Source organism: Trichosurus vulpecula, chromosome 7 (assembly GCF_011100635.1).
Source record: "Trichosurus vulpecula isolate mTriVul1 chromosome 7, mTriVul1.pri, whole genome shotgun sequence".
Classification (NCBI taxonomy): domain Eukaryota; kingdom Metazoa; phylum Chordata; class Mammalia; order Diprotodontia; family Phalangeridae; genus Trichosurus; species Trichosurus vulpecula.
Window position 1 is genome coordinate 145,617,996 of NC_050579.1, and position 15,387 is coordinate 145,633,382.

A 15,387-nucleotide genomic window follows, 5' to 3' on the forward strand; every position below is an offset into this window, starting at 1 on the left:
TTCCCATGCTGATCAGTAGTGGAATTGGGCCTGTGAAAGGTAGGGGCTATGAGAAATGGGGAGACCAATTCTCATGGGAAAAAAATTTCATTGACATTTATTTCTCATACTTCTCAACTGTCTTCCTAAATAAAGCTGAAGAATCAAAGCTATACAAATATTGCATAGGTTTAATAAAAAAAAGTGGGGAGAGGAATGGTCATTTATGAACTCTTCTGTAGATTAATTTTTTAATAAAATTTTATTGATGTGTTTGTTTTTTTACATTATGTACATTTAAATGTATATAAGTCTCTTTGTTAGAGGTCTTAAAGTAAAATAGTTAAGTAAAACTAATAATACAAGCACATCTGAAAGTGTATGCAACATTTCACTTCCAAACTACCCCCATTTCTCTTTTTTAAAAAATTAACAGAAAATCAATGCTGAAAACCAAATATGTTAAATAAATAAATTGCATTAAAAAAAAAAAAAAATTAACAGAAGTAGTTGTCCTAGATTAAAATATGTTTTTCCTTAGAAATGAAAGATGAATTTAGGCAAATGTAAGAAAGACAAACAGAAAAAATGCTAAGCATAAGCTAATGAGCCAACTTAAACAATGCTGCTACTCATGGTGGTTTGTATATGTTGACCTGAAAGTTTGGTTAAAGGAGGCAAACTATGTGATATGTAAATTCATACTGTTTATTCCCTTAAAGCTAGCAGTATACATACATGTATGGAGCCAGATGAAATCTGACTGTCTGAACAAAAGAATGAGAAAGTTTAAATACATTTTTAGAACAGTCCAAACTCAACGTGTCTGTGTTACTCAATGTTATGATCTCCATGTATGTTTAACCATGATACAAGAAAAGGACTTTTCTAAATTTTAATAGGTTGTAAATACAATAAGATAAGAGAGTTGACAAAGTGTCAATAGAAATTACAACCCAGGATCTCTGTGTTTAATTTACCATTGACATACCATAGCATAGTATATGCCCATAAAATATTAAGATAAGAAAAAGGTACAGTATTCAAGATTCAAGTCTCAAGTTATGGGTTTCATCCTTAATGGCCATAGACAGAGGAAAGAATGCTCTTAATGCAGCCCCATGTGGCCTTGTCAACATAGGAAGAGTTAGTCTCTGAGTAAACTCTGAGAACAAAGAGGCTGTTAGGTCCAGGCTCTTCTTCTAGTTGATTAGTTCAGGCTCTGGCCCTTACTGAAGTTATTAAATTGATATTAAATGATTATCATGTACTATCAACTAAAGATGTGGCTTTTGTTTCATGATGAGAATAAAGTAACAAATTGTCAAAACTCAACAATAAGTAGATACAACCTAACAGTAGGAAATCACTATGGAAAGTTTTGTAGGCCATGAAGAGAAGGGATTACTTTGTCTCCTGTGATATCAAGTTGGGACGTTTTTACTGTTTTAGAATGATAAATTAAGTTCCTTTGATTGAGCCTTACTAGGTGCAAAGCCTATGTGGGCATGAAGCCCTCAGGGTCCTAAAGGGAGTTACTAAGACCACAGCCAATAGTAGGAGCCTGAGTTCTGGTGGCTCAGACGATGTCTGATGACAGGTAAAGAGTGTATAAAAAGAGAGAACCGAGCTATTTGCTTTCACTCCTGGAGGTGTGGGACTCTGGGCAGCTGCTCTAAGAGCCTCCCAGCTCAACCCAGATGTTGATGGTTTCTTGGTAACTGTGAATTATATTTGGTCTGTTAATAATGTACATTTATAGTTTGTTTGTATTTGCTCTGAAGTTCAGGGTGCTGGCTTTTTCCCCTGAACTAAGTGAATGATATTTGTATGTTGGATTGAAATAAGATTGTTAACCCCTTAACACTACTTTCCTTAGTAAAGCAGATCAAAATATACAGTCAGAAGAAGTCAATAAAGTCAAAGAGCCTACATCAAAAGCCTCCAAGAAAAATGTGAATTGGTCTCAGGCCAGGGAAAAGAAGTGAGAGGGATGCAAGAAAATCATGAAAAACAAGTCAACTACTTGCTAAAGGAGATGCAAAAAAATACTGAAGAAAATAACACCTTAAGGAATAGACTAACCCAAATGGCAAAAGAGCTCCAAAAAGCCCATGAGGAGAAGAATGCCTTGAAAGGCAGAATTAGCCAAATGGAAAAGAAGGTCCAAAAGACTACTGAAGAAAATACTACCTCAAAAATTAGATTGGAGCAAGTAGAAGCTAGTGACTCTATGAGAAATCAAGATATTATAAAACAGAACCAAAGGAATGAAAAAGTGGCAGACAATGTGAAATATCTCATTGGAAAAACCACTGACCTGGAGAATAGATCCAGGAGAGATAATTTAAAAATTATTGGACTACCTGAAAGCCATGATCAAAAAAACAGCCTAGACATCATCTTTCAAGAAATTATCAAGGAGAACTGCCCTGATATTCTAGAACAAGAGGGTAAAATAGAAATCGGAAGAATCTACCAATCACTTCTTGAAAAAGATCCCAAAAAGAAAACTCCTAGGAATATTGTCGCCAAATTCCAGAGCTCCCAGGTCAAGGAGAAAATAGTGCAAGCAGCCAGGAAGGAACAATTTGAGTATTGTGGAAACAAAATCAGGATAACACAAGATCTAGCAGTTTCTACATTAAGGGACTGAAGGGCTTGGAATATGATATTCCAGAAGTCAAAGGAGCTAGGATTAAAACCAAAAATCACCAGCAAAACTGAGTATAATGCTCCAAGGCAAAATATGGATTTTCAATAAAATAGAGGACTTTCAAGCTTTCTCAGTAAAAAGACCACAGCTGAATAGAAAATTTGACTTTCAAATACAAGAATCAAGAGAAGCATGAAAAGGTAAACAAGAAAGAGAAATCATAAGGGACTTACTAAAGTTGAACTGTTTTGTTTACATTCCTACATGGAAAGATGATATGTGTAATTCATGAGACCTTTCTCAGTATTAGGGTAGCTGAAGGGAACATACATAGATATAGACAGAGGGCACAGGGTGAGTTGAATATGAAGGGATGATATCTAAAAAATAAAATTAAATTAAGGGGTGAGAGAGGAATATATTGAGAGAGGGAGAAAGGGAGAGATAGAATGGGGTAAATTATCTCACATAAAAGTGGCAAGAAAAAGCAGTTCTGTTGGAAGGGAAGAGGGGGCAGGTGAGGGGGAATGAGTGAATCTTGCTCTCATCGGATTTGACTTGAGGAGGGAATAACATACACACTCAATGGTGTATCTTACCCCACAGAAAAGTAGGAGGAAGGAGATAAGAAAGGAGGGGGGTGATAGAAGGGAGGGCAGACAGGGGGAGGAGGTAATCAAAAGCAAACACTTTTGGAAAAGGACAGGGTCAAGGGAGAAAATTGAATAAAGGGGGACAGGATAGGATTTCCAGAGGGAAATATAGTTAGTCTTTCACAACATGATTATTGTGGAAGTGTTTTGCATAATGATACATGTGTGGCCTATGTTGAATTGCTTGCCTTCTTAGGCAGGGTGGGCGGGAAGGGAAGAGGAGAGAGAATTTGGAACTCAAAGTTCTAAAAGCAGATGCTCAAAAAAAGAGTTGTTTTTGCATGCAACTGGGAAATAAGATATACTGCCAATGGGGTATAGAAATCTATCTTGCCCTACAAGAAAGTAATGGGAAAGGGGATGGGGGGGAGGGGTGACAGATGGGAGGGCTGCCTGGGGAATGGGGCAATCAGAATATATGCCATCTTGGAGTGGGGGGGAGGGTAGAAATGGGGAGAAAATTTGTAACTCAAAATCTTGTGGAAATCAATGTTGAAAACCAAAAAATACTAAATAAGAAAATAAGAAAAAAAAAAGAAAACACACATCCTTCCTGAAGCCTTCCCTGATTACTTCAGGTGAAGTCACTTTCCCTTCTATGACCAGGCACAGAACTAAGTCATATCATATAGCTCTTGCTTATATAGAGTGCTGTTTTCTAAATGGAATTATAATAATAACACCCACTTCACAAGGTTGTTGTGGGCATAAAATGAGATCTTATTTGTAAAGCGCTTTGCAAATGTAAAGTGGTATATAAGTGCTTATTATCATTAACTTAATTCTATTTCCTTGAAGGTAGGAACCAGGTCTTACATTTTTGATCCTCCACAGAAACTAAGAAGCTGGGATCATAGCAAGGCCCACATGAAACACTTGGATTGAACTGTGGCTAACTGAGAGTTACCAAATCTACATACTGACAACACACTAAAATGAGTAGGATATAAACAAATATATAGCAACTCTTCACTAAGAAAATGGTTGGTTTCTTTGAAAATTAATTATATACAAGCTTATAGGACATGTTTTAAGAAGAGAATATCATACCATAAATCCCAATAAACTTTCTTAAACATAAATACAACAGGACAATCTTGTAACCATAGACATAAGGTATTGATTCTCAAAGTTATCATATTCAGTTCAGAGGTCAAGCTATGGACATCAACTCTCAAAGCTATCTTGCTACAGATTTAACAGACCAAAAATACACCACTGAGAAACATTTTCCCCTGGTTTCCAGCAGGGAATGACACCAGTGACCAAGGTTGTAAGTTATCACCTAATAAGCATATCTGCCAGATAATCCGCTACTTTTCCCACATAAGCTTTAGCATCATTCCTGTTAAGTTGCAGGTTCCTTAAGAACTCTTGCTCACTGAAAAGCATAGCAATAAATCTTTGCCACCCTGACTTAAAGGACACTTGAGTCTGTGAATTCATTCCAGACGACCCTATCCAGTACTCTAGTCCTTGAGGAGTCCTAGAATCACCCCTCCCTCAAACTGCATCATTTCAATGGTATGACATCACATTTACATATCATAACTTGTTCAGCCATTCCCCAATTGGTAGGCATCCCCTCAGTTTCCAATCCCTTGCCTCTAGAAAAAGAACAACTTCCATATAATTATTATTGTACACATGGGTCCATGTCCTCTTTCTTTGATGTATAGACCTAGTAATGGTATTGCTGGGTCAAAGTGTATAAGGACAGATTAATAGTTTTTTGAGCATAGTTCCAAATAGCTTTTCTGAATGGTTGGACCAGTTCACAGCTCTACCAGTAGTGCATTAGTGGGCCTGTTTTCTCACAGCCCCTCCAGCATCTGTCATTTACCTCTTTTTTTTTGCCATTTTAGCTAATCTAATGGGTGTGATGTGGGGAATGTAGAGAGAAGAGGGCAAAACTTCAGAAATCTCAGTGATGGCAAAGTACTTCAGGGGCAATGTGTACTGCTGTGTAGTTTTACATTCTCATTCATCAGTCCCCCCTCTAGCTCCATTCTATGCCCCCAGTTAGATTACTCTAATCACCGAAAGCAGTGGAAGAAATTCTAAAAGTGTGATATCTAAATTATACCAAAATAGCTTAGACCTGCTCAATTTTAATTCTGAAAGTAGCATTTTCCTTATAAGTAGCATAATGGACAATTTTTTCTTAGATGCCCTGGTTGGCTGAAGAATAGTACAGAAATTCCGGACAGTGGCTCCAACCCAATATGAGCCATTAGTCCTATTCCAAAATACATGAACCACATACCCAACTCTAGATGGGCATCTAATAAAAGCTTGCCAAAAGGGTTGAGTCGTCCTGGTGAATATCAGGCCACTGAACCCAGATGGCTCTGGAGGAGAAAGTGAGGCTGGTGACCTTGCGCAACCCTCCCTCACTCAAATCCAAGTCAGCTGTAAATCATGTCATCACTTCCCTGATGTTGTGGTCCTCTTTGAGAACGAAGGACAAACACAACAGCCAAAAGAGGTATACCATGTAGCAGTACAAGGAAAAGCCACCCAAGTACGTGCCCTACAGAGAGTAGGTCAACAACATCACTTTCAGCACCTACCTCACAGAGTTGTTAGGATCAAATGACTTAATATTTGTAAAAAGTGCTTAGCACAGTGCTTGGCACACAGTAGGGGCTATATAAATGCACATTCCCTTCCCTTATAGATGAGAAAGCTGAGATTGAGAGAAGTTGAGTGAGCTGCCCAAAGTTAAACATCTAGTCTTCTGAGGCAGAAGTCTAACTCAGGTCTCCCCGGCTCCAAATCCAGCACTCCGTCCACTTGTTAGGGACAGGCCTTAGTTCAGGCAAACACTCTGTTAATTGGGAAAAAAAATCTTTGCAACAAGTTATTCTAATAAAGGTCTTATTTTAAAGAAAAATAAAAGGAACTGATTCAAATCTATAAGGCTAAGAGCCATTCCCCAATAGATAAATAGCCAAAAGTTATTAGTAGGCAGTTTTCAAAGGGAGAAATCCAAGTAATCAACAATCATATGAGAAAATGCTTTAAATCATTAGTAATTAGAGAAATGCAAATTAAAGTGCAGCTCTCAGACTGTGAAAGAGGAAAAAGACAAATGTTGGAAGGGTTGTGGGAAGATAGGGCACTGTTGGTAGAGCTACTAATTAAGCTAGTCATTTTTGTAGCAATTTGTAACCAAGACCCAAAAGTTACTAAATTGTGCATACCCTTTGACTCAGCTATACTATGACTAGGCCTATACCTCAAAGAAATCAAAGAAAGAAGAAAAGGATGGATATGTACAAGATTTATAGCAGCTCTTTTCATGGTAGCAAAAAAATTGGAAACTGAGAAGGAATCCCGTTGGGGGACAGCTAAACAAACTGAAGTATATGAACGTAATGTAATATATTGTTGTATGAGACTTGACAATTTCAAAGTAAACTGGGAAGACCTTTATGAACTAATGCTGAGTGAAGTGAGCAGAACTAGGAGAATAATTTATACACTGATAACATTATAGAGAAAAACTTTTAAAGACTTTAGAACTCTGATTAGTTCAACTTCCCCTTCTTCCTTCTCCTTTTTTCCCCCTCCTTCTCTCTCTCCTCCTCTTTCTTCTTTTTAATTTGCTAAGTGGGGAAGGAGGTTACTGGGAAGGACTGGTTAATAAAAAGTTGTAATTTCAAAAATAAACTAAAACAAAACCAAAGATAGTAGCTTTATTTGGGCAGACAGCTTTCCTCCATTTGGGGTTTTCTTGTAAATTGCCATTTCCTTTTGCAGCTCATTTTACAGATAAGGAAACTAAGACAAAAATAGCTATATCAGTTGCCCAGGGTTATAGAGCTAGTATGTTCAAGGCCGGATTTGAACTCAGAAAGATGAGTCTTCCCAATCCAGGCCTGGTGCTCCATCCACTTTGCCACCTAGATGCCCTTCTCCATATGACTGAACCTGATTCGTAGAACAGCATGTGGTGACTCAGGACACTCACCCATGATGAGGTTTTTTTTTTTTTTTTAAATCTACCCTTAGATGACCAGGGGGCCACATCAGTAGAATCAGAGGTTAGGAGGGGCCTATCACTACCTTGGCACTGCTTCGCCCGTCACCTTTTAGGGGAAAAAAGTAGCCTGAACCATGATGAGGTGGGGGCGGGGCAGGGAGGGAACTGGTGGAGATCCGTCGCATTAATCACACCACTCTATCACTAGCTGCCTGTTTAATAAGTGACTTTTCATTCATTCGAACTTCAAAATAGGGCCTGGAACCCTCACCTCCTAACTCCAAAAGCGCCTTACTGCTTTTTCCTATCGGTCACCTGTTTCTGTACCTCAGTTTCCTCATCTTAAAAACAGGGGTAATATCTGCAACCCTTCACAGGAGTGAAGGAGAGCTTTGCAAATTAAAGCAAAAGGAATGACATTTGTTAAATCATGAGGGCTGTTTGGACAGCGCCGGGTGTAAAGGAGGGAGAGGAGGAGCGGAGCGCCAGGTACCGCCCAGGCCGCGCCTCCCCTCCCTCCCTCCTCCGCTGGATGCCTCAGCTCAGTCCCGCCCACCGGCGGAGCGGCCTTTGGGGCGAATTCCCACGTCAGCCGGGAAAGGCCCCTCCTTTCCCGCCCACTCTGGGCCGGGAAAGCGTAACGCCGCGTGCTCCTCAAGGGCCCGACCAACAGGCTGGCGCGCTGGGCCGCGGCGTGAGAGACGTGAACAGCCGCCACCACAGCGCCGCCAGGGAAATGCGCGGCAGCCGCGGCCCCCTCCTCGCCGGCTCGCGCGCGCGCCCTCTCTCCGCACCCGCTGGCCCTCTCTCCGCGCGCGCCCTCTCTCCGTACCCGCGTTCCCTCCTCTCTCCGCACCCGCGCCTGCCAGCCAGCCAGCCCGCCCGCGCACAGACCGTGCCACTTGGTTGGCGAAGCCGGCGTTTGCCCTTCGCCTAGCCCGCGGAGGTGTCTTGCTCTTCGCGGCTTCCAGACACCGATGTCCGCCGGCCAGTGAAAAGAAGCGGCTTTCTCCGCCGTCCTTCGGTTTTCTCTGCTTTTCTGTCGGCCGCGGGCCCCTAGTGCGGTTCGGAATGCGCTGAGCCAGGTGGCGGGTCGTGCTGGGCTCGGGGGCGCTTTTGCCTGCTGCGCGGCACACGCTGGTGGGTGCAGAGGCAGGGGGAAGGGGGCGGGGCTGGGCTAGCAGGGCCAGTGCCCTGGGGATGCGATTCTACGGGGCCAGAAAGTTTGGCCAAGTTGGGTCGTGGCACGGGGATCCCTTACAGATGTGCGAACTCTGATAGTCCATTGGGAGAACTGGTAAAGCGCTTTGCCGACTCTAAAGCGCTATCTAAATGCTCCCTGTAAACGAGAGGTACGTGGGATGAAAGTAGCGTAGTTGACTGAAGGCAAAGTTATGATTGTAGATTTTGCTTTTCACTACTTCCCCTCCCCCCGCTTAGTAAAAAAGCTGGGCTCTTGTAATTTAGCGAACTGTCGTTTTCCTAGTAATGCCTTGAAAGGACTAAAGTGAACTCAACCTGAGTGTGTTCGGATGAGCCTCAGGAAGTTGTCAGCTAAGTTGCATTCTTAGTATTGCGCTGAAACTAAGTGCAGAGATAGAATTTCTAATTGATGGTGGAGCGTCTGAATTGCTGGGCTCTCTAGAAGGAATTCCGGCTGCGTTAAGCTCCTAACTTTCTTTGCTGCTTTTACAATGCCCTCAGTTTGAAGCCATATTGCAAATCTCCACAACGTGGATTTTTTTTTTAAACCCTGCAAGGATGTAATTTCGATCCACTTAAGGTTTTCCCACGGGAATTTTGTATATATACCCTATGTTGGCATTCTTTGACTCGGGAGAGTTTTGACAGTTGCCTCAGTCGCTTTTGCTTTTTCTTAATTAAAAACTACGTACGATGTCAAACTTCATAGACAATCATTCACTTCCATGCTTTTGGAATCACATGACATCAGTCCTTGTAATTGATTTTTTTAAAGTAACAAATCCACCCAATTAACTAGTAAGACTAAATTTGGAGTTGAGATCTGGGTTCATATCTTAAACCTTACTAGTAGTGTGTCTTTTATAAAATTTATAAAATAGGGATAAAAACACTTGCTACCTACTTCAAAGAGTTGTGAGAAAAGTTATTTGCAAGCCTTGCTGTCCCACTTTATTGCACCCATAGTTACATGGATCTGCGATTTCATCCATGTAGGTAATTTCTCCTGTGATGAAGTTCACATCCTATCCATATCTCTGCTCATATGACCTTAAATGTTCAGGGAAAGGAATTTATATTATTTTAACTCTTGGCAGCAATCTGAATTATTATCGTAATTATTATTATCCTTTTGTGGATTGCCCACCACAATCCCAGATTGGCTTGTATGGAGGCAGGTGGGTGGCACAGTGAATAGACAAGAGTCTTGGGCCTGGAGTCAGGAAGACTTGACTTCCAATCTTCCCTCAGGTACTTAATAGCTGGCTGACTCTGAGTAAGTTACTTAACCTCTGCCTTGGTTTCCTTATCCGAAAAATGGAAATAATAGCACCTGCTTTCCAGGGTTGTCATGAGGATCAAATGAGATATTTATTCCAAACCTTAAAGCACTATATAGTTGCTAGTTACCAGCTAATAAAATCATATCTTTTTCTTCTCTCCCCAAATTCCTTCTAACATCACTCACACTCTGCTATTGCTTGTGGAAAGAAAAAAAAAGATGTTAGCATGTTAGTATTAAAATGTATTAGTATTAGCATGACTAGGTACATTTTCACAATCTTTGCTCCCCTCAAAAATTATAGACGTGAATTTCAAAATCTGATGTACTTGGTTTTTTTTTGTATTAATTGGTCAAATTTGACCATAGGGAGAATTACTTGCCTTTAATTTATGACCCTTTGTGCATATAATAAAGAGAATCAGGAAAACAGTTATTTGAATTTGCAAGTATGTAATTATGAAAAAATGAGGAAAAAGAAAAAACAGATACAGTTTTCCATGTGCATTAGACTGAGGATGAACTCAATCTCCAAATAGAAGTTTCTAAGGCTCACAGTACCTGTAAAAAGGTTATAAGCAGAGGCAGCATCATAACAATGTGCTTATTCAGAACCAACTAAATGATTACTTAAAACCACTTTGCAGATTTTAAGTAAGGCACTGTATAAACATCGGTACTTATTGGCATTTAGGTAAATCAGCCATATGGCCAAGGGGTCATCAGGAACCATAAGGTTAGATACTCAGGCCTGCCACAAGATAAAACTAACCAGTCAGAACATTAACATTTACAAATGTTCAAGCCCTGTGTAAATGTGAGTTAATTAACTCTCTGTACAAAATGTGGCCAAGCAAAACAAACAAAATTGTACTTAGTGTATCATAGACTCAATTAGATACTAAGGAGGTGAGGAAAAAAGAAGTTAACAGGAAGATAAATTAACCCGAAGAAGGGAAAGATAGTTGATCAAATTTTGGACTAAAGTAATAATTCTTTCCCTTAGGCTCTAGTTTCCTGATTTTAAAGAGATGCTTATTAATTCTGGTAGAAAATTAAGCTATTCTTGAGAATGTTATTTTAAAAATCGAGGAATTTAACATGCTAATGAATACATTTTGTTTATATAGAAACTGATGCAAAATGGTGACCCATAAGTTTTCTAAGATTGTATGTTTTTCACTTTCAAAATATGAGAGAAGTGTACTTTTTGTTAATTGTTGTTTCTTTTAAAATCCTTCTCTGTCTATCCAGGTCCAAGATGAATAAAGATCAAGTGGCCCTGATTGGTCAGGTGTTTGAATCCTATGTTTCAGAATACCACAAGAATGAAGTCTTACAGATCTTGAAAGAAAGAGATGAAGATAATCACTATCCTGTAGTGGTTGATGCCATGACTCTTTTTGAGACGAACATGGAAATTGGGGAATATTTCAATGCATTCCCCAATGAAGTACTCCCTATTTTTGACAGTGCCCTAAGAAGGGCAGCCCTGACAATTCTACAGTCTCTTTCACCACCTGGGGAATTTTGTATGAAGCAGAATCTTCATGCTAGGATATCAGGTAAGTCATTTATCTTCCCCAGTGTCCCTCCAGTTAGTAATCTTTCCTTTCTTAGAAAGAATTTATGTGTTCTGGCTTTCTCCTACATTGAAAAAATCCACTGACAAAGAAAGGGATGTTGTATTCCGGGGCAGGGGAGTGGGGGAGGTCATAATCTAGCAGAGTACACGGTAGGTAGTTGAGAAATATTTACTGAATTTAAATCATAATTGAAATACCTATATCATAGAAAGAGTTAAGGGATTAATTAGTGTTTCTTGTTACTGTTTTAAGATAAGAGACAGATAGGATTCTATGGCTTGTTGTGTTTGTCCTTCATTCTTGAAGAGGACCATGACTTCAGGGAAATATTGACATGACTTGCACTTGACTTTGATTTGAAGGAGGGAGGGCTGAGGATTCAATGGCATTTACATCATCAATTATAATGACTGATTGTTTTATTCGTGAGAACTTTGTTAGAAAGGAGGTCCTGTGATATGGTTACAGAGACCAAATTTTCCAATATCCAGTTGGGACACATAGATTGATAAAGGTTATTTCTTCTACAAAATTTTGTTAAAAGATAACTTTCTATTTTTGACATTAGATGGCTAGTTACAGAATTTATTAAGCACTGCTATCCATAGGCCATGTCCTAAGCACTAGGAGTACAAATACTAGTTTGCAAAGACAGTCAGTCTTCCCCTTATATTCTGATGGGGGAAGCTGGAAATCAGGTAGAAGGGAGAAGGGTGTTCACATGGGACAAGGCAGCTGTCAAGGGCATGGAAGTCTGGAAGTGAAGTGAGCTTGCCTGGGGGTCCTTTGGAAACACTGGCACACTGTCTGGCACATAGTAGGTGCTTAATAACTATTGATTGATTGATTGATCAGGAAAGTGGGACATTAGGGTGGAGATGAAGGAAGGTGGCAAGGAGGTAGAAAAGAATTTCAGAAGTTTCTGTAGACATTGCAAACAACCCTGAGCTTCAGGACTGATACTAACAAAACTTGGGCAAATCACTTCAGTTCCCTTGGCCTCATTATCTTTATCTGTAAAATGTGACCAGATCAATTATTAAATGTTATGATTCTCTGATAAAAAGGAGCTGAAATAGAGAAGAGGTAACGCAGGAGGAGGTTTCTGAAATTTGATCAGTGGAAGAGGATAGAAAGAGTAGGATTTTGTATTTTATACAAGGGATAATTGGCTCCACTGGAGTTTTTTGAGCAGAAGAGTGGCATGGTCAGTTCTAGTGCTTTAGGAATATCACTTTCACAGTCGTGTGGAGGGTGGATTGCATAAAGGAGAAGAAAGTCAGTTATAGTCTAATTTGATTTTGGGAGGGTAGACTTTACAACGTTGAGAGAAGAGATAGATGGGATCCCGTGGTGTGATATTTTACAGAGAAAGTTGGTCCAAGAGGATGGGAAGCTCTCAAGGATAAAATTCTGAAAACAAACTGAAATGATTCCAATGAAGAAAAAAAAGAGGGAGCTCTTTAATAAGGTTGATGTGGATATTCATGAAGAATTGCTCCATGAGGAATGGTTAAAGGAATTGGGGGGGGGGGGGCGGGGTTTAGCCTGGAAAGGAGAAGGTTTTAGGAGAGGGATATGATAGTTCAAGTATGGAAAGTGCCATCATAAAAAATGCATGAAAGTTGAAGAGAAATTTGACATAAGAAAAAATTTCCTAGCAGTTAAATGTATCCAGAAATATAATGGTCTCTTCTCACTTTTGGAACTCTTCAAGCAAATACTGGATCACTTTGAACATTTTTAATTTTTATTCTGAACTTTTAAAATGAATATTTTGGTATACATAGACAGATAAAAAGGATTGTAATTGAATTAAGTATAGCTTATTCTCATAAGTATAGCTTCCTTTTTCTTTTAAGTATATAATGATTTCAACACATAAAGCTGTCTGTCTTGTCTGTTTCTTTCTGTTTTTTTTTCCTGTGCTTTAACGACCCACTTTTCATTCTTTCCTTTTTCTTTTTTTTGCAATCCTATCCTCAGTGCCCTTGCCCTAAATGAGCTATCTGTCAAAGTGGGTAGTATAGTTTGCATAGTGCCTGGTACATAGTATGTTCTATATAAATTATTATTCCTTCCCTTCCTTCCTTCTCCCACTTCCCCTCCCCTCAGGAAAAAAAAAAAGAAAAAAAAACTCTTATAACCAGTGTTCAGTAGTCTAACAAAAACAGTTTCCCATATTGTCTGTTCAAAAAGGTATATCTCAGTTTGCACCTTGAATCTGTCACTCTTCTCTCAGGAGGTGGGTAGTGTTTTTATTCATTGGTGGATAACCATGTTTTCAGATATGTTATAGGGGGAATTATTTTTTTTTTAAGTTAAAGAACATTCTTTTATTCTACATACATTTTCCTTGTATTTGACCCCTAAGGCTGAAATCTCTGTACATTTTAGTGTAATTACCCTGGTGCAGCCCCGCCATTGGTGTCTCTCTCAGGGAAAAGAGCTTTGGTTAGACAGCAGTAAGCATTTTATTGCCCGTGAGCCAAAGGTACTCTGGTGTTAGGAAGATTGTGTTAATTGGATTCATGAAAATGTAAAAAATTTCTGAGATTTTTCCTACTCTTTGTTATTTGGCTGTCCCCTTGGCCTCTCAAACTGAACATAACCAAAATAAAACACATCATCCTTTCCCCTTAGACTTACCCCTCCCCTAACTTTCCTGTTTCTCTCGAGGACACCACTTCCCAGTCTCCCAGGTTCACAATCTAGGAGCCATCCTCTGCTCTTCATTCCCCCCTCACCCCAGTTGCCAAGTTCTATATCTATATTCATCTCTCATAACTGTTTTCTTCCTAATTATGAAGCCATAGCCTTTGCTCAGGTCCTTATCACCACTTACCTGAACTATTGCAATAACCACCTGCTTTAAGTCTCTCCCTTCTCCATTCAGTCATTGGTAGCCTAAAGAAGGGGTTTGACAATATAACTCCCCTGGCTCAAGAAACTTCAGTAGTTTCTTGTTACCTATAGCATAAAATATAAACTCATCTGTTTACTATTTAAAGCCCTTTATAATCTGGCTCTAGCTAATTTTTCTAGCATAGTTAATGTACTATTCCCCGCCCCCCGCCCCCCCCCCCCCCCCCCCCCCCCCCCCCCGCACTCTGCATTCTGGCCAAACTGGCCTATTTAATGTTTTTCATACAGGCTGTCCCATGTCTGTCACTTTACACAAAGCTGTTTTCTATGTCTGGGGAACTCTCTTCTCACCTTTGCCTCTTGAAATACTTCATTGCCTTCAGGATTCAGCTCAGATGCCACTTTTTACACAAGGCCTTCTCTTTTCTTCCCTCCCCAAAAGCACTTTGAATAGACTAACGGTTTATGTTGTTTCCCCAATAAAATACAAACTCCTTCAGGGTAGGAACTGCTTTTTTAAATGTCTTTGAATCCCTATCCCTTAGCATATTGTAATAGTAAGAAGAGTAGGACGTTTTTACTGTTCTCTCTTTTGGAATGCTAAGGTAATCAAGTACCTTTGAGTCTTGCCTTTCAAATGTAATGGCAAGCAAAGTGGGACTTTTTGTTGTTTTTTTTTGAGTCCTTCTCAGCACTGAGGTAATCAAATGCCTTTGGTGAGTCTTGCTCTTGTTTCTTTGATTGAATCAAGAGTCTTTGATGACCTGCTTAAAAACAAGAAAACCTAGTTCACATGAGTTTGAGTCGCATGGTTGTGGCGCCCTCTGACCCTGAGAAGGGTATATAAGATCAGAGGTTGTTGGGGGTTCTCACGCAGTGGAAGAGTGTCATGTGATTTGACCAGACGAGACTCTGGGTAGCCATTGTTAAGAGCCCCCATCTTTGAAAACCCAGATGTTGGTGCTTCTCTTTTTGGTAACTATGTATGTAATGTCTTGATCAGCCAGCTAGAAGCTTGTCTGCTGATTTGTGTTATTTTGCTGTTTATATAATGTATGCTTATATTTTCTGTTTGTATACTCTCTGAAGTTCAGCATGCTGGTTTTCTCCCCTGAACTAAGTGGATGATATATGCATGCTTAATTAAAGTAAGATTGTAACCCCTTAAAGTTGCT

General features: G+C 39.8%; 1 protein-coding gene across 1 annotated transcript in view; it reads left to right on the top strand.

Moving 5' to 3' along the window:
- Positions 1-11,022: 11,022 nt before the first annotated feature.
- The window catches only part of MCM9 (minichromosome maintenance 9 homologous recombination repair factor), a 175,911-nt gene continuing 171,546 nt past the window's right edge, over positions 11,023-15,387 (top strand). Inside the window, exon 1 of the mRNA XM_036768640.1 lies at positions 11,023-11,326. Coding sequence (XP_036624535.1) covers positions 11,023-11,326 — 304 coding nt within the window. The remainder of the gene's footprint in view (positions 11,327-15,387) is intronic.